Raw genomic sequence first — 27,218 nt, 5'->3', positions numbered from 1 at the left:
CACGATAAATAGTGAAAAACACAAAGATAAAAGTCTTTCTTGACAAACTGATGTTTATTTCTTGTACTGCACGTCGGCCTTAAACAATATTAACCAGCAAATTGTCACCATGTGACTGTACAAAACCTGAAAATGGGAGTTTCAGATTTCAGCTTTGGAGTGTGATAGAATGAAACTAAATGCACTCCTCTTTATGACTCAACCTCCCTAACAAACAGTAAGAAAGATTAATTTTTTGCCCCCCCAAAAAAAAAACAAAGGCAAATTTAAAAAAAAAAATTAGACTATCTCACATTTTCAGCAAATTCACACTGTGTGTTGGGAGGTTGAGACATAAACAAGAGCGCACTTCCTTTCATCCTATCACACTCCAAAGCTGAGATCTGAGACTCTGATCAGAGGAGGAAATTTATTACGGTCAGTTAAATAAGCTGGAAACATTTACTGGTTGATTAAAATGAAGCTAAGTGCACTCCTGTTTGTGTCTCGTCCTCCTTAACACACCATGTGAATTTCGTAAAAATCTGAGAAAGTTGAATTTTTTACAAAAAAAATCTAAGGGGTTAGCTTATGTGTTTTTCAGGCAAAAAAAATCAACTTTCTCTGATTTTCACCAAATTCACACCCTGTTAGAGAGGCATAAACAGGAGCACATTGAGTTTCATCCTATCACACTCCAAAGCTGAGATCCGAGACTCCCCATTTCCAGGTTTGCACATGGTCACATGGTGATAATTTCAATTTCAATTCAATTCAATTTGCACTTTTAACAGTGGACATTGTTACAAAGCATTTTAATAATTTTAATTTAATTTGCTGGTTGGTATTGTTTAACGTGGAAGTGCAGTGCAAGAATTAAACATCAGTTTGACAAGAAAGGTCTTTTAGTTTTGTGTTTTTAATATTTATTGTTTCCTCAATTTCACCACAATGTTGTAGTCGAAGGCAAAATGAAGCACTTCAGGAGCCATCACTTACGGGGGTTCTGTTATGAATTCCTCCACTCAGTGCAAGTCATGGTTCCCAGCACAGTGAGCGCTGCTCGATTTTTGTTTATGTTATGGCCATGTGCATTTGTTTTGTTTCAGTCCTGTCTCCATCCCTCTCTTATCACTGGTTTGTTCCCCTATTGTGTGCACCTGTTCTGTGTTCAGGTCTTAATTAGTTTGGTTATTCATGCTTTGTTGTTTCCATTTCTCTTTGTGAAGTCATGCAGGTCTGATCATTTGAATGTTTTATTACTGTTATGTACATGTGTACTGACCCCTGATATGGAATATGACCCCAGTAAAGCCTACAGTGAGTACACACTCTTGCCTCCTGTGGGAGGGGTCAGTTAGATTAGATTCAACTTTATTGTCATCGTGCAGAGTACGAGAACAGATCCAATGAAATGCAGTTTTCGCTTATCCCAGCTTGGTAGGAAGCTGGGGTCAGGGCACAGTGTCAGCCATGACACGGCAGCCCTGGAGCAGATGTGGTTAAGGCCCTTCTTCCTGTGCTCAACAGTGCTGGGGCTTGAACTCCCGACCTTCTGATCAGTAATTGTGGCTTTTTTCTTTGTTAACATTCAACATTTGCATTATTTTCATTTGGTATCTTTTTTCTGGTATAAGAACTAAATTCCCTGACTGCTCCCTCCATTTTATTACCTGATATGAACTGTGTCCCACTTTAACACAACAGTACAATCAACAAATTATCAACTAATTGAATACAAACAGCGTTTTACCAAGTTTAGCCCACTAACCCTGAGTATTTTCACTTTTATATTTTATACACAGTCATGTATAAAGTATATAAACTATATATTAAACTGTGTCTATATATTATAAAAAATGTCAAGATGATGATGGTTTGTGTTTTGTAGTTCTGTGTGTACTCCATCATTATCATGATATACAGTAAGTGGGCTGTTATGCTCTTTGTAAAAGAGAGGGCGGGGGCAGGTGGAGTCTGCTATTGCCGAAGGCCGTGTTTATTAAGGAATGCAAAACAACACCATGAGAAATACAACGCAATATGCAAATGAGCGCAATATGCAAATAAGCCCTTGTTCCAATCCCGTATGCACATATGTGATATAATGCACATCTAATCATTCTAGAACCGTACAAACAGCCATACAACCAGAACTGCAGAACCCAGTGAAGGAGGACTCTAGTCTGTTCCAAAACAGAGTTTAGAATAAACCCATTCAATTAATACAGAATCTTTAACCACCTTGTATTCACTCACTAACATGCCTCACTTTTTTCAGTTATCTGATTGCTCAGGAGATATAAAGGTGCTTGACGTCACTCTCTTCTTTTCTGAATATTTTTTTTTAAGCTTTCAGAAACTCTGCTGCGACCAGAAAAAAAAAAGTTTACATTCCAAAAAGTGTTCTAAGATCAGTAAAACTGTGAATGTACAGGAAGGTAAGAGGGATTTCTTTTAAAGCACAATAAAACACAATCTGCTTATGCCAGTTATATTCAGCAGAGGAGGACAAATTTGTGCATAAATGTGATTTAAACAGCAGCAACATGCAGGTTCAAGCCTGAAGCAAAGCAAAGATATCTAGTGTTCTGGAGTCTACTCTTCTACTCTTCCTGGTAGGAGCAGTCATCAAAGTATGCCTCAGCGGTTCTGATGATCTGCAGAACGGCATTAAGCAGCAGGATGTCGGTATGTGGGTCAAGATCAAGCTCTCTGCTGTAGTTCTTCACTGGAACCATGGCGGAGAGAGAAATACCCAGACGTACACTCACTTCCTGCATCTAAACACACACAAACACAAGCACACACACACACACACACACACACGTACAAGGTATTTAGGTAGGCTCCTAAACTCTGAGTCTGTTTAACGTCCAGTGTTACTCTAAGAATCATTAGCTGGTCATTTTTCTCTGCTACATTAAAGTAATCTCACCATCTTGTAGATGTAATGGCTCTGATAGATGTGTTTCAGATCTTCTGCCACGGTACGACACGCTTCATCCACTTTAGTCAACAGAACCAGCTGTGGGATTCCTGGAGTACACACACACACACACACACAGATTCTATGTGATATTGCACTGGACTATGGAGCTTTTATGTTCATGGTTAAAGATTATGTTGCATCAATTATGTGTATTATTATAAATGCATTAATTTTATAGTTTTTTTTCGATACTGGATAAAGTCTGTTGTGTTTCAGAACATTCCAGTGTCATCTGCCACTGGGATCCACAGTTCCATGACTGTATGTTTCACGTAAGGATTAAATCTCCAGTGACTGACAGAGTCTACTCTTCAGTCTCTTCAATCTCCAGTGACTGACACATTTTGTAATGAAGCAGATTTTACCACCCAGTAGTTGATTCTTTTCCTATAACAACATGGTCGAAAGTGTTTTATTCCTCTTACAGCAATGATTACATTTTATTTATTTAAAAAATTCTCCAAACAAAATGAAGTAAAAAGTCTCCAAATGAGACGTCGTCAACATCACTCCAGCCAGACATAGTGGTGTGGACCACCTCAGCCAAAAAAGAGAAGGTCAGCTTCTGGCTGTGGCTCAGGAGAAGGGATAGGAGCTGGGGAATAGTCTGAAGGCCAACTGCAGGAGGTGGCAGGAAGACATGCTCCACCACTAGGAGATGTACTGGGATAAGACGAGAAATGTCAAAAATCAATGGTCCCCCATCTGAAAACCCTACAGTTGGCCAATATGGTACCAGTGGATGAATGTTAAGGAAGAGACGTGTGCGTGTGTGTGTGTGTTACCCATGTGGTTGGCTTTTTTGCGGAAAGCAGCCAGCTTCTCAATCATCTTTTCAGACATCAGTTTGATCTTGCAGGTGTCCAACACATACACAACAGTGTGGATCTTTTCCTTCACATTCGGAGTTTTACAGAAATAAGGAGAATCCTCTTGGATAGGAACTGATGGGTTAAACTGGAGCAAGAGTGAAAGAGGAAAATGTGGTTTAATTTACAGTCCTCTCCAAAAGTATTGGAACAGCAAAGCCAATTCTTTTATTTTTGCTGTACACTGAAGACATTTGGGCTTGAGATCAAAAGATGCATATGACATGATCAGAATTTCAGCTTTTATCTCCTGATATTTACATCTAGATTTGTTAAACAACTTAGGACATTTTGTTTGAACCAACCCATTTTTCAAGTGATCAAAAATATTGGATCATGTAACTGACAAGTGTTTCTTGTTGCCCAGGTGTGCCCTGTTAGATTGATTGTTTAAACAATTAATAGCTCTGAATGTCTACTCTTGGTTTGAGCCCTGGGTTTCACCTTTAAAGACTGCATTTGTTGTTTTGGCAGTGGAGTGGCTGGCCGCTTTAAGTCCCAAGGTGTCCTCATGTCTGTTTTACCTTCTGGCTGTCCCTTTTAGTTATGCTGTCATAGATAGTCCTGCTAGATTCCCTGCTTGCACACAATGTACATTTTCTTAAACCGTTATGTGGCAAGACCATACCTAATAATCTATGTTTCTCTCTCTCTTCCCCCTCTATCTCTCTGTCGAGCTACACACGCTACTCCTGAGATACCAGTGATGCTGACTCCTTCTTTTTGGAGTTCTCCTCAACCGAAAATCACTCACTCCTGCTGAGGATGGCCCCAAAATGGCAGCCTAAAGCTCACCATGAGATTACTGTGGATGGTACCACATAGAAACCATAAAGATGGCTGTCAATGTTCTTCCTTGGATAGCCTTAGGACTATAATTGCTAGAACAATTTGCACATCTCCTTCAAGTCTCCATCTTTGAACAGTTAATAACTTCATTCGATACAATAGAAATTAAGTTAAAACTATAATGAATTCAGAAATTGCTCTTATGCTCATACTTATAAGTTGCTCATAAGTTCCTGTTTATACAATTGTACTTTTTGATTATATAGTATACAGTTATAGAAGAGAAATTATTTATAATCACACTGGTGTCACCCAGATGAGGACGGGTTCCTCTCAAGGTTTTTTCCTCATGTCATCTCAGAGACTCTGGCTTGCTCATTAGGGCTAAATTTACACATTTAAAATTCATATCTGGAATTTATATATTTCTGTAAAGCTGCTTTGTGACAATGTCCAAATGCTTGTTAAAAGTGCTGTACAAATAATATTGAATCGAAACAAATTGAATTATAAAGGATAAACCAACATGAAGACCAGAGACCTGTCTATGGGAGAAAAGCAAGCCATTCTGAAGCTAAGAAAAGAGGGAAAATCAATCGGAGCAATCACAAGCAATTACAAGCATTAGGAATAGCCAATGGAACAATCTGGAATGTCCTGAAACCTCTACAGGGCAGGGGTGAAGATATCACAATCCACTGTTTGAAGAAGACTTTGAGAGCAGAAATATAGAGGCCATACCACAAGATGCAAACCACTCATCAGCAGTAAGAATTGGAACGCCAGGTTGGAATTCGCAAAGAAATACAGAGATGAGTCACAAAAGTTGTTTTGTTGTTTTGTGGCAAGATTAACTTCTACCAGAGTGATAGAAAGGCCAAAGTGTGGAGAAAGAAAGGATCTGCTCGTGATCCAAAACATATGAGCTCATCAGTCAAGCACGGTGGAGGTAGTGTCATGGCTTGGGCTTGCATGGCTGCTTGTGGCATGGGCTCACTAATCTTTATTGTAACTCGTGATGGTAGCAGCAGATTGAATTCAGAAGTCTACAGAAACATTCTGTCTGACAATTTACAGAGAAATGCATCTGATCTAATTGGGAAGAACTTCATCATGCAGCAAGACAATGACCCAAAACACACTACCAACACAACAAAGGACTTCATCAAGGGAAACAAATGGAAGGTTTTAGACTGACCAAGAAATCACCAGACCTTAACCCAACTGAGCAGCATTTCACCTCCTGAAGAGGAGACTGAAGGGAGAAACCCCCCAAAAGAGACAGTTATTGCAAGCAAGGGATATGCAACCAAATATTAAGTGTTATTTATTTAAATTTATTTTAAGACTATCTGTTCCAGTACTTTTGCTCACATAAAAATTGGGTGGTCTGTCACCAAAGGTGCCATGTCTAAGTGGTTTACACATCTAGATGTAAATATCAGGAAATGAAAGCTGAAATTCTGATCTATCGTCTCATATTCATCTTTTGATCTCAAACCCAAATTCCGTATATAGCAAAAACAAAAGAACTGGCCTTGCTGTTCCAATACTTTCAGACTGTGAATAAAGGTTGTAGTATATAAAGGAAGGTGAAACCAGATGATTATGCATAAAAATAGAGCCATGTACACACCTTTTGGACAAATTATACCAACAGGAAATTTGTGTTTGGTTTCATAGATATTTCCCTTAATTACAAGTAACAACATGCTCTATTGTTAACACAATTATTCAAAAAATCCAAAATTGTATTAATTAAAAGATTGCACCACTATTTTAATAACTCGCTGAACAGATTTTGGATCTTCTCAGTAGACATCTCTCCAAATATTTTTTCAAAATATATTTATATTGATTTTGTTTTAGGTCTAATTGTTTAAGATGTCTTTTTACAGGATGTACCAACATGTAATTTCTTTTGGAATTAATTGGAATTACATGGAATTAATTTTTTTTAATAAATTATTTAATAGAGTTAAATCTCACTTTTTCATTTAGAAACCATATAGGATACAAATTTTTGCCCTACACAGTAGATGTATAGTGTGTGTACATCATATCTCATCAGCTCTACCTGGTATCTGTCCTGAATGTGACCCTTTAAAATGTTGGTGAAATCGTCAATGTCCAGTCCAGCATTAACTCCCTCCTCCAGTCCCATAGTGTCGCACAGTGTGATCGGCAAAAACTTACCATCTGCCTTAATGGAATATGCACGGAACTACACAAAACACACAGACAAACCATCATCATGACATTTAATTAAAATATATAGACATAATTGTAAAAATTATTATAAAAAATGATTGCTCAGACCCTTTCTTTAGTGAAATCTTAGCTGGATTTGTGTCTAAAAGCTGCTGCTGTACTCATAAAATCCTGTGGTCCTGTGTCCTGTAGTCATAAAATCATCCCAGGACTCTTATTCACAATCTGCTCATAGTAACTATTTATTACCTAGTTAGAACATAGTGCTATATGCTAATATTAGCTTGCTGCCAAAAGACAGCAACTAACAGCCACTTAATAGATATTTAGCTATTTCAGTAAAGCACAAAAACTTTAGATGTGCTTACCTTATTATGATTCATATCTTAATATTGATTATTGATTGATCATATATCTTAATATGATTCATATTTAACTCTATGTCTCTTCATTGTGATAGACAACTGTGATTGGCTAAATGCTAAGTTTGACCACTCTGAAAGCGTTCCCAGGGAATCCTGGATTCTTCACCTTTCCATACAATTATATTCAATTGATTTTATGATTTTTTCCATAAAATTAAGCAAAGTACCTGTGTGGTGAGGCTGGTGCCAGCGATGCCCGTGTTGGCCTGGCAGTTCACATAGCCTTTAAACACGGAATTAACAGAGTTGAAGAAGCTGGATTTACCCGCTCCCACAGCACCAACGAGCAACACACGAGCTTTCTGTGCCATGCTTGCACTCGGAGTCCAGCGTGAGATTTCATGCTTCAGAGCTTTCCTCTTCCTACACAAATGTACACATTGTTCTTAAGACCCCTGTCCTTGGCTTGTTCTTATAACCTCCCCAAAATTACGCCACAGATAATGACATCACTTCTTTAGCTTTAGTCCAGCAGGTTTTTGGTGAACATAACACTAGTTACTGATGTAATTGGGGATCTGTGAACACTGACTAACACCTGGATATGCCAAGACCTTCAACAAAGTCATGAAATGACAGTGACATAGTATTTGCTATAAATATCTTCACTTCATGTAATTCCTTTCCTGGAACATACTAGCATAGAACATAGAGTGCCTACTGGTTCAGTGGCAGTTCCTTAGTGGAGTTGATAGAACCACAGTTACATTCATAACTAGCATTCTGTTTCACCCCTCCTAATTGCCAGGGACAATGTGTAACACCTGGATACCTCCTGCCAGTACTTCTTTGTATTATGACAGATGAAAAAGTGGTCAGGTGAATGAACATCTGCAAATAGTACCGTGAGGTATACACTAGACCCAGTAGGGAACATGCTGCATATTGATCTTCATAGAACATTTAGATTTATAATTATGGTGTTTGGCAGACACCTTTATCCACATACAGTAGGCTGAAAAACCAGTTGTGAGCTAGCGTGTGTTTAACAATGAGTTGACTTTATCCAGAGTGACTTACAGAAATGCTTTGAAGTCTCTACCAATAAATACTTCCTGATACTGGGTCACTAGGTCATAGTCTAAGAATACATAGTCTAAGAATCAGTCTAAAAAAACTCAGTTAGGGGTAATATAATAAGAAAATAGGACACTCTTAGGTTAACCACTTGGTTCACAAATTTGGGTGAAACAACCTTAGAGAGGAACCTTGGGTTCGACCAGCCAAGCTTATTACTGAGGCATGCAGTCTTGGTCTTGAATTCTGTATCATGTGGGCAGAATCAGCAGGCAAGGTGGGAACACATACAGTAGGCTGAAAAACCAGTTGTGAGCTAGCGTGTTTTTGACAATGAGTTGACTCAGAATTAACAAAGAGGTCCACCTGCACCTGGCTGAATTTTCCCAGATATGCTGCACCACCTATGAGTGCAAACACCACTCTCTTAGAGATATGCACTGCCTCAATATCCTGTCCAGTGTCCCAATCTTCTGACCTGCCAAGCTCCTGTCAGTGAAGCTAGCCCTCCATGAGCCCACTTGGTGATTAATCAGATCAGAATGTGATAGCATTTCTGAACCAGAGGGTCAGACAGGCCACACTCAATTTTAGTAGGATCATGCATTCTGACCTCACATTGTGGGTCCATACACCCCTTGTGCCTCTGTTACACCACACTGCTCCCCATCTGGCCTCTATGGTAACTGTCTGTCTCTGATGTTGACCCACTCCTAGGTGTACCCCTTTCATGAGAAAAGCTTTGAGTAGCAAGCAGGGGAGGGTCTTTGTCCCTTTTACTGAGACAATCAGTCCCAGCATCAATCCCACAATAGGAGCTTTGATTAGTGTAGGGTGGGGTTGACAACTATCAGGAACTTTCTGGAGCTCTCAGTTGTAGTGTAGGATTCAAGTCTCCTTTTTCTTTTTTTTGGTTGCTATGGTTGCTCTGACCATAGTAACAAGCTGGACAGGATAGGTCTAAAATCTACAAGCAGTCCAGCATGTGCAAGAAAGCAAGTATAGATAAAGGAAGAAGTAAAGTGGTGTGAAGGCATTAATAGCAAATACCATGTCACTGTCACTTCATAATCAAAAGAGGATATCCACGTGTTAGACACCACCCCCAGCAGTTAGGGGTGAAATAAAACTGATTTTACTTGAAAGAACAAACTATTTCATGGTGGAAGACCAGAGAACAGTTCCACTTAACTGATGGAAAAATCACCTACAATGAATTTAATTCTAAGGAACATTTATAGTGTGTTTGATTTTTCTTACTCCAAATGCCAGTCGATGTTTCTCCATGGTTTCTCCATGAGTGATCCAAAACCTGCAGGGAAATGGACACTAACGTTAATGTGTTCATAACAACCATCTCTGCTTTAATTCAATACTTTTAACTTAAATAAACTCACCCTCCACTCGGTACACCTCCAACTCGATCAGCTTGAGGTCATTGCCGTGCATCTCCACTGGGTCAAAATTATATGTGCCTGGATTGCTGCGCACGGTGGTGTTATCATAAAGAAAAGCCAAGGAGACGTAATGAGGCCCTGTGTTCACATCTTGAAATGAACAATTGGCATCTGTGCTCACCACACGCAGAGGAGATTTATCAGCCTCATGATCATTGAAGCTGAACAGGAAGGCTTTGTCATCTGCTATGTTCTGACCTGTCTGAGCGTAATCTTTACTGATGTATGCTCCGAAAATGTAGCCTGAGTTATTATATGCTACAGTAACAGTGGGCCCCTGACGATCACACTTCTGGTGGAAGGCAGAAGCAGTGAAGCCATGCTTACTTGCCTTGAACAGCAGACTGAGTTTAGCATGACCAAGTAAAGAACACAACTTCAGCTCCTGATGTCTGGTCAATTTAGATGTGATGGCACTCATCGTGAAGATCTGAAACAGTATGGACATAGATGGATAGATAGATAGATAGATAGATAGATAGATAGATAGATAGATATTAAAAGAGACAAACAGACAGACACAGAGAGCAAGAGTGAGAGAGTAACAGAGAGAGACACACAGAAAGAATGCTTCAAAAGGTATGACAGATATGTGATAGTGATATGCCACTCTAACTTTGTGTCTGTAATTATATTAATGAATATAATTATTAGTATCACTAAAAGTTACTAGAGAATGTGGCTATCCTAATGCTTCATTGCATTATGTCCTTTGTGGGTTTTCCATCTTAAAGTTGAGGGAATGCTATGATTGCTTTCAGTGTAATTTTCATTATATTACTTATTCAGAATACTACTAGACTCTAGATGGCAGAATTGTGATTAGTTAATGGATTATGGAAAACCCTGTCAATGAGCAAATCAAATCATCTCCATGAGCAACTCAAATCTTGTGAAAGAGAAATCTATTGAATGAAGTACCAACGCTTTTGCTGACTTAACTAATATTTGGTTATTGGGTAATTGGTTATGTATTCATTCATTTTGTAATTAATCATATAATCCTTAATATGATTTACTGTGCATAAGTTCATCTGGTTGTGAAAATTGTATCAGATTTTAATATGAGGCCTTTGGTATTTCTGAAGCTATATTCTAAGTGCATAAGTTGCAATATTGACATGTAATATTTGTTGGTAATCTTAATATTAGGATGTGTGAATGACATCTACCCATCTTGAGATTAAGTTACACATCCTGAGATTTGCTGAGCTAGTGTTACAGTAATAAAACATTGATAAAAGTAAAAAAGACTCTTCTTACAGGTTCGTTTCTAATTAATTCCCACTGTTTATTTAGTAAAACCCAAACTTTGTCACAACCCCATCACCTGTATGACTGCTTGCACCTGAACAAAGTATCGAGGAGTTTGCCAGAACTTGGTGCAAGAACATGGTGCAAGGCTGACATGGCCACTCGCTATCCTTAAGACTATAGAGAAAATCTATTAGCCTCTCAGAAACTGAACTCAGGGGGTGTTACCACCTGGTACAATCACACCTACACAGAGTAATAGGCAAGTTAAAATCAGAAAATGCCATGTTTGGCTAAAAATAAGAATATCTATACTGTCTTCACAGAAGGATCTATTCTTCAGTGCCATATACATACACCCCAGATGCCAATGGGGTGGCCTCTCTAGCCGAGCTCCAGCCAGAGGCTGATGGGGCGGCCTCCCCTGTTGAGCTCCCACCAGAGGCTGACAGGGCAGCATCCATAGCAAAGCTCCAGCCTAAGGCCAACATGGGGGTCTCCCCCTGCAGAGCTCTCTCCAGAGGCCGACGGCGCGGCCTCCCAAGTCCTTTTCACGCCTGAGGCTGACGACACGGCCTCCAAAGATCTGTTCCTGCCTGAGGCTGACAACACGGGCTCCTATGTCCTGCTCAAGCCTGAGGTAGACGGCACAGCCTCCCACACCATGCTCCTGACTGAGGTAGACAGCGCAGCCTCCCAAGTTCTGCTCCTGCCCTGGGCCAACGGCACGGCCACCCAAGACCTGAGGCTAATTGTGCGGCCTCCCAACCCTTGTTCCCACCTCATGACCCTGGCGAGCCTGTCACAGCCCCGCCACCTGATCTCGGCGAGCCTGTTCAAGCCCCGCCACCTGACCCTGGTGAGTTTGTCCCAGTCCCATGTCTGCTCCTCAACTCCTCTGAAGTCAATGAGTCAACATGTTGGACAATGCCTTCCCTAGGACTTTGGGTTCTGCTTGGACTTTTTACCCAGAGGGGCTGGACTGCCAGGTGGAAGTACTTTTAGACACTTCGGGAGAAGTGCCCTTAGGGGGGATCTCTGAGGACTTTCCCTCTTGCACCTAGCACTGCTTGCAGAAGCGCTCAGAGCACAGAGCCAACAGTGGCACGGTATGTGCTTCCATGCTGTCATGTCTTTGTTTATTTTGCCACGTACTTTTTTGTTTTCATTCATGTCCTGTCTCCTCCCTTGTCTTGTCATTGTTTGTCTCCCGTATGTGTCATGATCATTCTCACATGTGTTCAGTTTGTCCTTGATTAGTTAGTATATTTAAACCCCGTGGGTCCTTGTACTTCGCAAAGTAATGTTCAGTACTTTGCCGCCTGTACTTTACCAAGCCGTTTTTGTTCCGTGGCATGTTACTCCAGTTCTTGATCTTGTTTTTGTTTCCTGGTTTGTGTGTTTGGATTATCCTTGACATCATTGTTTGCTGATCGCCTGATCTCTGCCTGTTTTGATTCTGATTCACGTTTGAAAATTTCTCCTGCCTTTCTTTAATAAACACTTTAACTGCAATTGCATCCCTCTCCACTTCCTGTTCTTGAAACTGACACTACAAAAAACACAAGGACACCATTTTTTAAATACAATAACATTCTCACTAATCATTGTCTTTCAACCCATAGGATCAACTGTGATGACATAGTAAACAAAAATGGAAAAGACCTCCTGCAGCTCTGTCACACTCTGGGTCTGTACCTTATCAAGAGTAAGATACAAGGGGACTCTTTAGTAAGGTACATTTTCTGCTAACCTCTTGGGAATAGTACAGTAGTTTACATGATAACAGATTTAGACCCTTTCTCTCTCAGTGCATTCACTGTCAAACCACTAACCCCTCTGTCTGATCACAACCAAATTACTGTGTTCATTAAAAAGACAGAAACTAACCCCACTGTACACACACAACCCAGTACGCTGTACAACATACACAAATCCTACAGATGAGCCCAAAACAGCACCAACGAGTTCCAGAAAGCAATCAGCAGTCAAGAAATTATTAGACACCTACACCTTTCTGGACATATATTGGTAATTCAAGATGGGGATATCTGGACAACCCATTTCCAAACTTAGAAATGTAGAATTTGACACAAATTCAGAGCAAGATCACATAAACAGAAAGATTGAGGAACTGGAATTGGCCATTAAAGACAATTAAAACCCTTTAGAGGTCTCAATTACTGAGGAGGAATTAAAGACAAAATTGAACCAAGGAAAGCATCAGGATCTGATGGGATCCTGAATGAAATGATTAAATACACCAGTTCTAAATTTCGATTGGCGAAGTTTCGAAGTTTAATGACCTCACTCTGCAAAACTGGACATAAATTTGCCTCTATTACTGAGGCCATTGTGTGAACAGTAACCTCAGGAATATAACGTGTAGCATCATAAAAGTGAGATATTTAAACATCCTTATTGAGCACAATGTTTGAGTAGAAGTCAGATTGGATTTTTGCCAAGTTACTGGTAACTGATCATATTTACTCCCTACACACCCTTGTTGAAAAATACATTGTACAAAATAAATCCAAAATATTTCCTTGTTTTTTTTTTTACTTCAAATGGACTTTTGACTTCTTTTGGCATCAAGAATCATTTTATAATTTTTTAAAGGGGTTTAGGGGGTAAAACATATGATCTCATTAAATCGCTGGAAACAAGTGCAGAACAAGAATTGGCAACAAACAAACAAATTTCATCTCTGAGGAGTGTGGAGTGTGACAGGGCTGCTGCTTAAGCCATACATAAATATATATAAATATATAATTTTATATATTTTAATATAAAATTATAAGATCAGGCTTTTAGGGAACAAAAATCACATTTATGTTAGGTACACATGAAATTGAGCATACCAGTGATTCTGCTTACTGTAATTGATTCCTCAGAAAACATCAACCTGGCTGTGAGTGAACTGCCATTTGCCCTGTGTGGCAGTGAAGTGTGCAGTTCACTTACAAATTTTGACAAATAGGACAAACCCTGCATGCTAAGTTCTGCAAAACCATCTTAAATGCGCACAGGAACACCATGAACAATGCACGCAGGATACTAATAAATAGGCTAATATAGCTTCTGTTGTTAAAATCTAGACTTAAACTGGGTTTTCACAGTAAAGACAGAGTAGTTAGTTATATTAAAGTGATATATTATTCCATATTCAAAATCTGATGTCAAACATCTTGTAATGATGATAGAGTTTTTTCTCTTTTGCTTGTCAATAATGAAGAACAGCCAGCTGTAAATTTAATGTAGCAATCCATCTAGATATAAAACACATATTAGATAGAAATAGAGTGGATTGTCATACCTCGGATAGAACAGAAGCACACTTTCACCATAAATCCACAGATGAAGAGAAAAGGGTTGATTTCAGCAGAACAGAAATTCACATCCACTATTTTATTACATTCAAAATGAACTCTGACCATCATAAACATCCACTATATTGATATCATCAATCCACTAAAAAAAATTGTAATTTACGGAGATAAACATACTAATCTTAACTGTGTGTGACCAGTATAAATAGGAACAAATAATAAATGAAAACAAATAAAAATTTCACTTTTTTTAATACTTTTAACCCAATTTATTCTTGGCCAGTTTCCACCCACCAGTCAGATCTCTCCAATGTATGACAGCAACCAGCTTGGGAGGGTGAAGGATAAAACATGCCTCCTCTGAGACAGGTGAAGCAAACTGTGGCAGAAGGGGCGTGGTTGAGCCTCAGCTGCGGCTGGAGAGGAGAGTTGAACAGGGAAGTAACACACAATTATTCTCACCTATGTCATATTACCACCAGCCTACTTTGCTTTTTGTGGTTTCAGGGAATGCTGTGAGCCTGAGAGAAGGATGTAGAGCTTGCACAATGGTGCCGAAACCTGAGAGGAGGACTCTCTGCCATGGAGGCCTCCCCACTCAGCGAAACCACTAAGACCCTTGCCAGCCTCCACCAAACCAGCACCAAGCCCTCCTCAACTTGTGCAACGAGCAGCAGCTGGTGGTACTGGAGTCGTTCATCCCTTGAATCCCGGCAGGAACAGCAGGGCGGGTCCAATGCCACTGGCCCACATTCCTGGATGAAGCCATTCAGCTGATAGAGGATCAGCTGGTGGCAGGTCCTGGTCCAGGTGGCTCTCTTTTTTATCACTCTCTCTGTCCCTACTCTTTCCCTTCTCCACTTCCAGTTCCAGCTCTCCAGGACTGAATTACCAGGGCCCTGAAACCGGCACTTTGAACCCAGGGACTTGTACCTCTTGTGGTATGCCTGTCAGAAAGTTGGAGATTCACTGGGACAGGCTAAGTCCCAGCTCCTCCAACTTAGTGGTGAGTTTGGAGTAAAAATATATTTATGTTGATTTTGCCTTTGGTTTTAGTTTAGATGGTTGTCTTGTTACAGGATATACCCACAATTAATTTCTAACATCTTGTAATTCTATTTTTGTAGATAAATTGTAAGATAGAGGTAAATTTCACTTTTCTTCATTTAGAATCTACAGGTGATGCAAACATTTGCTCTAGACAGTAGATGTATAGTGTGTGTACATCATATCAGCTCTACCTGGTATCTGTCATGAATGTGATCCTTTAAAATCTTAGTGAAGTCGATATCCAATCCAGCATTAATTCCCTCCTCCAGTCGCATAGTATCACACAGTTGATCGGCATACCCAAACTGGCACTCGAACGGGGACATGCCTGTGGCAGAGGAGCGGAGAGTGTTGTGCGCGTATTCCGCCCACATGATGAAAGTGGACCAGGAGGATGGGTTGTTAGCAGCCATACACCTCAGGGTGGTCTCGAGATCCTGGTTGATCCTCTCCGTCTGACCGTTGGACTCGGGATGGAACCCGGAGGATAGGCTCACGGAGGCCCCCAGAGACTCACAGAAGGTCTGCCAGAAATGCGAGGAAAATTGGGGTCCTGTGGTATGCCAAAGGTGCGGAAAACATGAGTAATGATAAGCTCCGCCGTTTCTTTGGCTGTGGGTAGTTTGGGCAAGGGGATGAAATTGATGGCCTTGGAAAATCGGTCAACAATGACCATGATGCAGGTGTTACCTTGGGACGGTGGAAGCCCGGTGATTAAGTACATGGACAGGTGGGACCAGGGCCTATGAGGGATGGGAAGAGGCTGCAGGAGACCCTGGGGAGACTGGTGCGTGGTTTTGCTCTGATTACACACAGGATAGGCCCTGACATAGGTGATGACATCCTCCTTGATGGTAGGCCACCAAAATCGCCTCTGGAGGAACTCGAGAGTACGCGAGGGACCCGGATGACAAGAGAAACGGGAGGAGTGCCCCCACTGGAGAACCGGGGATCGAACAGCATTGGGTACATACAGGCGGTTGGTCGGGCTGCTTCCTGGGTCGGGTTCTCTGGCTTGGGCTTGTCTCACTGTGTCCTCAAGTTGCCACCTGACCGGAGCTACAATTTTCGAGCTGGGAATGATAGGGAGGACCTTGTCCTCTCGAGACGTGCTACCGTAGACTCGGGACAGTGAATCAGGCTTGAGGTTCTTGGAACCAGGGCGGTAAGACAGGAAAAAGTGAAATCTGTTGAAGAACAGTGACCAACGCGCCTGTAGGGGATTGAGCCGCTTGGCTTGTTGGATGTACTAGAGATTTTTGTGGTCCGTGAGTACCTGGAACGGGTGTTTCGTGCCCTCGAGCCAATGCCTCCACTCCTCCAGCGCTGACTTAACAGCCAGAAGTTCTCGATCACCCACATGGTAATTTCTCTCTGTCGGGGTAAGACGGTGGGAAAAGAAAGCACAGGGGTGCAGCTTGCCGTCCTTACCCCTTTGAGACAGCACCGCTCCGACTCCTACTTCAGAGGCATCCACCTCTACAACAAAGGGAATCTCCGGATCCGGGAGAGCCAGAATAGGGGCCGAGGAGAAGCGGGACTTGAGCTCACAGAAGGCTGACTCAGCATCATGGCTCCAGCGAAAGCCGGCGGAGGTGCCCTTGGTGAGAGCCGATAGCGGGGCAGCAATGGAGCTGAAGTTCTGGATAAACTTGCGGTAGAAATTAGCGAACCCGAGGAAGCGTTGGACCTCTTTTACTGATGAGGGGGTAGGCCAATACATGACTGCACGCACCTTTTTTGGGTCCATACGGATTAGACCGGGCTTGACGATGAACCCCAAGAACTGGACCCGGGTCACGTGGAACTCGCATTTCTCTAGCTTGACATACAGGTGGTTGTCCAGTAGGCATCTGAGGACTTTGCTAACATGGGTAACATGCTCCTGCAGCGAGCTCGAGAAAATGAGCATGTCATCCAGATAGACAAAGACGAATTTGTTAAGCATGTCCCTAAGAACGTCGTTGACCAGGGTTTTAAAAACCGCAGGAGCATTAGTGAGGCCAAAAGGCATGACCAGGTACTCATAGTGCCCCGTAGGCGTGTTGAAGGCGGTCTTCCATTCGTCACCCGGCCGGATACGCACAAGGTGGTAGGCGTTACGCAAGTCCAGTTTAGTGAAAATCGAGGCCTCTTGAAGGACCTCAAAAGCAGTGACCATGAGAGGTAGGGGATAGCGGTTGCGCACAGTGATCTTGTTGAGCCCCCTGTAATTGATACAAGGCCAAAGGCCCCGTCCTTCTTCCCGACAAAAAAGAACCCCGCCCCATCCGGGGAAGTGGATGGACAGATAATCCCAGCCGCAAGGGACTCCTCAATGTACTCATTCATGGCTGCCCTTTCAGGAGGGGACAATGAGATGATGCGGCCTCTAAGGGGACTGGAGTCAGGGACGAGGTCAATAGCGCAGTCATAGGGACAATGAGGCGGCAATGAGGTGGCTTTCTTCTTACTAAAAACTGTCTTGAGGTAGTGGTACTGGGGGGGGGATTCGGGACAGATCTATGGTTTCTAGAGACTCGGGAGCAGGGTCAGGGACTCTCTGGCCCAAGCACACAGACTGGCATGATGCACCACAACTGAAAATTGCCCCCGTGGACCAGTCAACGTGCGGGTTGTGCTGGAGGAGCCAGGGGTACCCAAGGATGATGGGAATCTCAGGAGACTCGATAAGGTAAAAACAGATTTCCTCCTGGTGCTGGCCGACGGCCAGCCGAAGGGACGAGGTAAGATAGGTGATTTCGCCAGGGGCTACCATCCAATGCTGTGGAGGTCATGGGGGCAAGAAGAGAGTTCTTGGAGATCTGGAGTCTCTGGGCTAAGGAAATGTCCATAAAGTTCTCAGCAACACTGGAGTCAATTAAGGCCTGGAGTGGGTGTTGCTGGTGGCCCCAGGTGAGAGAGATGGGAAGGACCAGCCCGGAGTCAGAGGGAGTGGCAGTGCAAGTTACTCCCGCGACAGTCCTGCCTCGCCTGTACGGGACTGAGCATTTCCTGAGAGCTCGGGGCAAGAGGTACGGAAATGGCCAGGTCGACCACAGTATAAGCAACAGTGTTCCCGCATGCGACGGTTTCGCTCCGCAGGGGAGAGACGGGCCCTGCCCAACTGCATCGGTTCAGAGGGATTTTGGGGATCAGAGCGCCCCTGAACTGCAGTAGGGCTGGCCAGCTGGGTGGGGGCATGGGAACGGCTCTGGTCTCTCTCTCGCTGTCCAGCAATTATCCAACTGGATAGCCTGGTCAATGAGTAGAGTAGAGTAGCTTGCACAGAACGGGGCTTGCGCCTTCCAGACGGCCGATGCCCACGAGAGAGCCTTTCCAGAAAGAAGGGTAATCATATAGGCGATCTTGGCCCGATCAGACGGGAAGGAGGAGTGGGGCCTCGAGACTCCTGAAGGGGCACAGAGGCTGCCCTAGGTGCCGGGGTAGATGGTGCATCAAGCCAGTCAGAGATCTGACGGATTGCAGCCAAGAGATCCATCAGCAACTGGGAGTGTTGGGCCATCAGGGTCTCCTGCTGAGCCAGGGCACTGTACGGAGGACTCATGCTGGGCCACAGTGGCACGGAGCTCCTGAGAGTTCAGCATTTCTGGGTTCATTGTGGCTTGGTTATTCTGTCACAATCAGGGATCAAACCCGGGTCTCCGGCATGAGAAACGGACGTTATACCGTTGAGCGACAGGGAGGCGGTGAACCCGCAAAGCAAATCCTGAAGTAGTGCACAAGAATCTATTTATTAAGTTAAAAAAAACAAGGAAATGACTCAAGGGAAAAAACGGGAAAACGAGAAGGCAATGAATAACAAAAAACGAAGACGGGCAGGAAAACCGAAAAAAAGCCAAAACTAAAATAGAGGAAAAAAAAGGAGCAAAAAAGACAAAAAACAAGGCAAGAGTGCTAGGGAAAAACACAGAAGAAATTTAACTCGAGAGACGCAACTATAACGATGACAGGGGCTTAGGAAAGAACAATAACCAAGCGGGGAACAAAGGCAAAAGGGACGGCTTAAATACACCAAACGGGAACAAGACACAGGCGAAAGCAATGAATCCGATTACAACAAAGAACTAAGGCTGAGCGACATCTAGTGGGGAAAACGTAACACAACAAAAACACAAAAAAGGACCAAAACTCTGACAGAAATATAGAACTACAAATCCCAAAACCCTTTCTTCAGTGTTTGATGTCACCTGGATTCCCTTAAGTTGTAGCTAAGAGCTGCTGCTGTAGTCATATAGACTGTTCTGTACTCATGCCAGGACTCTTATTCACAATCTGCTCATAGTGAACATCTTTCTGAACAACTTTCAAAACACTCAATACTGTATGTCTTTACTCTTCTACACCTGTACACTGTAACAATTTATAATCACACTATCTGATGTTACCGAGATGAGGATGGGTTCCCTTTTGAGTCTGGTTCCTCTAGAGGTTTCTTCCCTTTTTCTCAGGGAGTTTTTCCTCGCCATTGTTACCTCTGGCTTGTTTATTGGAGATCTAAATCTACATCTGGATTTCTGAAAAGCTGCATTGTGAATGTATGCTGATAACAATACTATACAAATAAAATTGAATTCAACTGAATTAAAATATTCTGTGTATATAAATCACAATACCATTGGTGTATAGAAAAGCATGAAATTACGTTGAAAGTGAAAGTGAAAGTACTCAGCTAGTTAATTAATGTCCTTAATATCGGCTGAAGAGATAAGGTTAACATTAGCTAAGCTCAGTGTTTAGCTGTCTAATGTTAGCATAGCGCTGTGTTTAGGTAGCTGAATTAAATTTTCAAAAATTATCAGGGAGCCAAGAAAGTTATCTATCTTGATGCTGTAATCAATTTAGTCATAACTGAACATTGTACTAGAATACTCTGGTGAGACTGTGATGGGGAAACATCTCTACTTCATAGCAAGCTAGGGAACACAACCATATGCAATAAACGTTTGAACACTAACAAAGTTACTGTTATTTTAGCTGTATTGCAGACTTTCAGTATTAATTTGAGGATATTTACATCCAAATCAGGTGAATGGTGTAGGAATTACAGCACTGGTCCCTCCTCTTTTAAAAGGACCAAAAGTAATTGATAATTGGACAATTGGCTGCTCAGCTGTTCCATGCCCAGGTGTGTATTATTCCCTCAGAAATAGTGTGGAGGAACTGAAATTTTGTTGGAAACTTGGAGGAAACTTACACCACAACTGTTAATAACTGTTACAGAAACTAGCTGAAATATAAACCTAGTCAGTTCTCAATGAAAGCATTTTGGAAGTATTTCAATTTAATTACTGTTTAAATCCACAATTCTACCAATCATGGTTTGATGAGGCTTCAGATTTTATTTTTATTATTATTAAAGATGACTAAATTATATCCCAGGAAATGCACTCACAGCAGATCAAGACTGAAGACAAACAGGTTTTTACAAAGTGTTTTTCACCTGTTTATGTCACAACCTGTTTTGTACAAGATTTTTCATGGACCACATTTTTATAAATGGGTTTGGGATCACCAGTGCATCTATATAAAAGGGATACCATGAAAAATAATATTCTGAATACGATTATACTAGCATAAGAAATAACATCTCATTACAGTGTTTCTGGGTATGCAACTGGACACGCCTCCATGCCAATCAATCATGTTTCACCTCAAGACCAGTTGATGAAATGCACTGCAGATACTCACAATGAGCAGTTAGCTCACAGGACTGCAAGATAGCATGTCTCTGTGTGTAAAACATACCCATATGTTTTACCTTTTCTGCATCACAACACAAATACATATGTTCAAACCAGGCATAAATTCCACTGCACCACTATCAGCAGGTAATCGTAAGGGATTGTGGGTAATGTAGGAATCTGTTACCCAAAGTGAAAATAAATCAACATGTCAATGAAAGACGTTTTACTGCTAGGACTGTGATTGGGTTGTTTTCATAAGCTCCCCATAATTGAGCTCCACAGCTAATGACATCACTTCCTTGGTTCCAGCCCAGCTGGTTTCTGTGCAGTTTTCATGCAGTCGTCCAAGAATCTAACTGTGCGGCATGCATATCTGCGCTGCTCAGGCTTCAGGTGAATGCTGATTGGTTGGTGGGGACTTGTGTCCGGCGAGACGTTTATGACTCTCTTTTCATGAGTTTTAAACAATAAAGTTTAAACAATAAAATTTTAAACAATAAAGTGTAAACATTTTTTTCATTACTGCATCCAGTATTTTCTGCATTCTACAGGCTGCAGACATCCTGGTTCTCCACAACTTACAGAGAGGCTTACAGCAGGTTATGGTCGCTAAACTGCTGAACATCTAGACTCAGAACAGGCCTAGTTAATCCAGAGCCAAGGCCAGGGAGCAGACAAACAGGCTAAACCGACCGCCTGCTACCCCGTCACTCGGGTTCCACCATACTGAGAGTGTGTCTGTTCCCTGAGCTAAACAAAAATGTAGAAATACTCAGAACGTTTGTTATGGTAACCTAGTTAACATAAAATTAGATCATACTGAATGCACAGCCAGCACCTTTGATCTGAAGCTAGGACTGTTAAATATTAGATCTCTTACATCTAAATCCCTTATTGTTAATGAAACTATTACTGATCAGGTGTTTAATGTACTGTAACAGAAACATGGATTAAACCAAATGAGTAAGTAGCATTAAATGAAGCTAATCCTCCTGGATACAGTTATATACATCAGCGTCTAACTGGCAGAGGAGGAGGTGTTGTAATTATTTATAATGATAAATCTAGGCATCACACAAAAACCTGGACATAAATTCAACACGTTCTTTATACTAATATAACATATGTAGCCACAAAAAATTAAGTCTACCCAGTTGATTCCACTAATTATTATTTACAGACCCCTGGGGCCATATTCTGAATTCCTTGTGAATTTGCGGATTTCATCTCAAATCTGGTTGTTTCTTTAGACAAAGCATTAATTGTTTGGACTAGATTCTAGATTCAGTAGGGGTTAATCCGAACGTAATTTGAGCCGCTCATAATGGTGGTCACACTCTTGATCTAATAATGACATTCGGATTAAGGCTGAAGCTATCTCAGATCATTACCTCATCTCATTTAAAATGTGTGCATTCATGTCAGCTACTGCACATAGTTTTATCAATAATCTCCTAGAGATATCAATTTTGACTGGATTACCGTCTGATCCCACAGAACTTGACAAGGCGACTGAATGCTTAGAGTCCACATTCCCCTATATTCTAGATAACATAGATCCACTTAAAAGAAAAATAATTAGGGAGAAAAAAAATAGCACCCTGGTATAACCCTGGTAATCACAAACACACACACCTTAAAACAGACTACTCAAAAATTAGAACGTAAACAGCATCAAACTAAATTTCTAGTATTTCAAACAGCATGGAAGGAGAGCCTCCTGAGCTATAGAAAATCTCTTAGTGGTATGCTAGATCAGCATACCACTCCACCATAATGGAAGATAACAAAAATAATCCTAGGTTCTTATTTAATACTGTAGCAAAGTTAACTGGGAATAAGACCACCACAGAAGCATGCACACCATCAATATGTAATAGTGATGACTTCATGAATTTATTGAAAATATCAGGCAAAAAATTCAGACTATAAATTTAAGGACAATTTGATAACTAACCATGTAGATAATCATATAATCACATCAGATCAGTGATTAGAATATTTTACTCCCCCTCAAGAGACTGAACTAATTTCATTAATTTCCTCATCAAAATAATCAATTTATGTACTAGACCCCTTACCTTCACATTTCTTCCAACAGATACTACCAGCAATCAAACGTCTTCTAAAGATAATCAATTCTTCCCTTAGCCCTGGCTATGTACCTAAATCCTTTAAACTCAACTCAACTCAACTTTATTTATAAAGCACTTTCAACACCACAAGTGGAACCAAAGTGCTGTACAGAAAAGATAAAAGACAAAATAAAATAAAACAAGACAAACTAAAAACATAAAATCAATACAAACATAAGACATACACCACTTACAAAGCATTATCGAATGCTAAAGAAAACAAATAAGTTTTAAGCACACTCTGGAATACACCCAATGTAGAAGAGGATTTTACATACAGCGGAAGGTCATTCCAGAGCCTAGGAGCTGCAACAGAGAATACACGATCACCTTTACATTTTAAACGGGAACGTGGAACCATAAGGAGCAACTGGTCATTTGAGCGCAGAGATCTACTAGATTTACAGGGACTGATTAAATCAGTAACATACTCTGGCACAAGACCATGCAGAGCCTTATAAACTGTATCGTATGAATTCTGTATCGTATGGGTAACCAATGCAGTTTCATTAACACAGGAGTAATATGCTCTCTCTTCTTGGTGCCCATTAAAATTCTGGCAGCTGAATTCTGAACAAGCTGCAAACGAGAGAGAAAGGCATGACTCACAGGCAGATACAACACATTACAATAATCCAAATGGGATGACACAAAGGCATGAACAACCTTCTCCATATCTCCAAAAGAGAGGATAAACTAGCAGTAATCAAACCCCAATTATAAAAATCTGACCTCAACCCCAGTCAATTGTCCAACTATAGGCTAAGGATCCTAGGAAAGGTTGTAGCACAGCAATTATGCTCATACCTACATAGGAATAATATTCATGAAATCTATCAGTCAGGATGTAGGCCTCATCATAGCACAGAGACAGCACTGGTTAAAGTAATAAATGACCCACTACTGGCCTCTTAGCAGGGTTATGTCTCTTTGCTTGTGTTGCTTGACCTTAGTGCAGCTTTGGACAAAACTGATCATAGTAAGGGAAGAGTTAAGGGAATGACCCTCTCCTGGCTCAGGTCTTATTTGACTGATTGTTACCAGTTTGTGGATGTAAATGGTGACTTCTCTATGAATACTAAGGTAAAGTTTTGTGTTCCCCAAGGTTCTGTTTTAGGCCCAATGCTTTTTTCTTTATATACGCCACCTCTGGGTACAATTATCCGTAAAGATGGTATTAACTTTCACTGTTATGCTGATGACACACAGTTGTATGTTTCAGCAAAGCCAGATGAGAGACACCAGCTTAATAATGTGGAATTTGTAAAGGACATTAGACACTGGATGCTTAGTAACTTTCTGCTTCTTAATTCTGACAAGACAGAAGTACTTGTACTAGGGCCACATGCAGCTAGAAGTAAGCTTTCTGATTACACAGTAACTCTGGCTGGCCTTTCTGTTTCATCATGTGCAGCAGTTAAAGACCTTGGTGTGATTATTGACTCCAGTCTTTCATTTGAAGTTCTTACAGATAATATTACTATAATAGGCATCTTTGAACTCAGAAATATTGCTAAGATAAGAGCTATAATGTCACTACATGATGCAGAAAAACTAGTTCATGCTTTTGTTACTTCTAGGTTGGATTATTGTAATGCCTTGCTGTCTGGATGTTCCAGTAGGTGCATAAACAAGCTCCTGTTTGTCCAGAATGCAACAGCCAGAGTCCTTACTAGAAGCAGAAGATAAGACCACATCACTCCTATCTTATCCACACTACACTGGCTCGCAATCAAATTTTGCATTGATTATAAAATACTACTATTAACCTATAAAGCACTGAATGGTCTCATGCCGCAGTACAAGTTTGAAATTTCAGTCTTTTATGATCTACCATGCCTCCTTCAATCAAAAGGTGCAGGCTATTTGTTGGTACCTTGAATAATGAAGGCTGCAGCAGGTGGCAGAGCTTTCTCTTACAAAGCCCCACAGTTATGGAACAGCCTTTCAATTAGTGTTCGGGGTGTTTAAGTCTATGCTGAAAACATATTTGTTTAGTTAATTGTTTGTTAATAGTTTTTTCTTAGGTAAAAGTGGGGAGGGTTCATGGATATAGAGTGTTTTGTGAACAGGGATGTTTGGATGCTGTCGCCCCCCCCCCTAGACTTGCCAGAGTCTCCGCTTGCTGAAGGCTTTGTCCTCTGCGATGTTCTGACCCATCTGAGCATAATCTTTACAGGCTCCGAAAATATGGCCTGAGTCATTATATGCTACAGTAACAGTGGGGCCGGTTCTGTTTACTGTTGAAGCTGTGTATACTGGCCTTGAACAGCAAACTGAGTTTAGTGTGACCGAGTAAAGAACACAACTTCTTCTCCTGCTGCTTGGACCATTACACCCATATGTGTTTCTTTCCCAAAGTGTCACCAAATTTGGAAGCACACATTTGTATAGAATGTCTTTGTATGCTGTAGAATTACAACTTCCCATTCGCTGGAACTAAGAGGCGCAAAAACCTGTTCCAGCACAACAATGCCCCTGCGCACAACACAAGCTCCATGAAGACATGGTGTGCCAAGGTTGGAGTGGAAGAACTCAAGTGTCCTGCACAAAGCACTGACCTCAACCCCACTGAACACCTTTTGGGATGAACTGGAAGATTGGAATCAAAGGATGAACCAACTCCATATTAATGCTCATGGTTTTGAAATGTGATTTTCAGCAAGCACATATGGGTGTGATGGTCAGGTGTCCACAAACCTTTGGCAATGTAGTCTATCTATCTCTCTGTCTATGTATCTATCTAAACAGCTTACACAGCTGATGTAGGACTTTTGTCCGAAACATTCTGTTTCACTGGAAACTTTGCATATTATACTAAATTTTTACCACCTCTACCATTATTACCGAAGTACACTGCAGTTACTTCCTGGATTCTATCTATCTATCTATCTATCTATCTATAGAGGGAGACAGTGAGAGACACGCACTGCCATGTTGTCATGTCTTTGTTTACATTGCCACATGTGTTTTTGTTTCATGTCCTGTGCCCTTTTGATTAGTTAGTATATCTAAACCTTCCATGTTTCCTTGTCCTACGCAAAGTATTGTTCAGTGTTTTGTCGCCTGTGCACACCAAGCCTTTATTCCGTGTTTTGATTCTTGTGCTCTCGATCTTGCTTTGTTTCCTGGTTTACACTTTTGGATTACCCCTACACTGTTGTTTGTAAATTGCCTGACCACTGCCTGTTTACTGTTCACAATTTCTATTCACATTTTGGATTTTTCTGCCTGTCTCTCTTTAATAAAACGCTTTTATTGCATTGGCATCTGTCTCAAATCGCATTACGTGACAGATACAGACACACAACACTGCTCATACAATAGAATGAAAATGTAGCACAAAAAGTCTGATTAGTTTCTGTTATTAATGTCATCCCAATTACATTGATAATTTAGGTTTTAGAAACAGGCCTATGCTAAGAATGTAATAGTTGCTTGTATTGCTGCATGAATTCTCAAATCAGAAGGTGCCAATTTATTTTCTATAACAGCAGCTCTCACAATGGTGCAGCTACAAATCAGAGGTTTACATTAATGCACTCGTTCTAATACATCATCGTTTCTATAGTAACAGCTCATTCACTGTTTATAGCTGCTAAATGTTAAATGTAACTATTAATGGATAAAAAGCTGTAGTAGAAAAGGAATAAAATACTTGGCGATGTGCTGTTATAGGAAAATAGTCCACTTCAAGGTGGTAACAGTAACTCTGCAATGAGTGGAGCTGTATCACACCAACATGGATTATTTTCATATAACCGCATGGTCCATCATGTTATTCCTTACATATTGTTCCATAATTACTAGATAAAAACCTTATGGTATAAACACTTCACAATATGAAGAAACAGATTATTAAATTGCAAAAACAGTAGATTTATCTCTTTTCTTTGGCAGTAATGAACAGCAGGCTGTAATTACTGTAGACAGATAGATATTAAACAGAACTAGTGACAGAGGATTGTCCTACCTCAGAGAGCAGAGCAGTTCCACACTATATACAAATGGAGAAAAAAAAAAA

General features: G+C 41.1%; 1 protein-coding gene across 1 annotated transcript; it reads right to left on the bottom strand.

Annotated features, from left to right (window-relative positions):
* Window positions 1-1,962: 1,962 nt before the first annotated feature.
* Window positions 1,963-27,218, bottom strand: ifi44c2 (interferon induced protein 44c2). The gene is made up of 8 exons (XM_053233041.1): window positions 27,168-27,218; window positions 9,680-10,169; window positions 9,543-9,594; window positions 7,433-7,628; window positions 6,707-6,853; window positions 3,757-3,928; window positions 2,918-3,018; window positions 1,963-2,762 (listed from the first exon to the last, which is right to left on the bottom strand). Exons 2-8 carry the CDS (start codon window positions 10,158-10,160, stop codon window positions 2,586-2,588), a joined length of 1,326 nt encoding a protein of 441 aa, XP_053089016.1. The 5' UTR covers window positions 10,161-10,169; window positions 27,168-27,218; the 3' UTR covers window positions 1,963-2,585.

This window comes from Pangasianodon hypophthalmus, chromosome 4 (assembly GCF_027358585.1).
Source record: "Pangasianodon hypophthalmus isolate fPanHyp1 chromosome 4, fPanHyp1.pri, whole genome shotgun sequence".
Classification (NCBI taxonomy): Eukaryota; Metazoa; Chordata; class Actinopteri; order Siluriformes; family Pangasiidae; genus Pangasianodon; species Pangasianodon hypophthalmus.
Note: the sequence above shows the minus strand (reverse complement) of the source record. Positions and strands in the feature narration are given on the sequence as shown.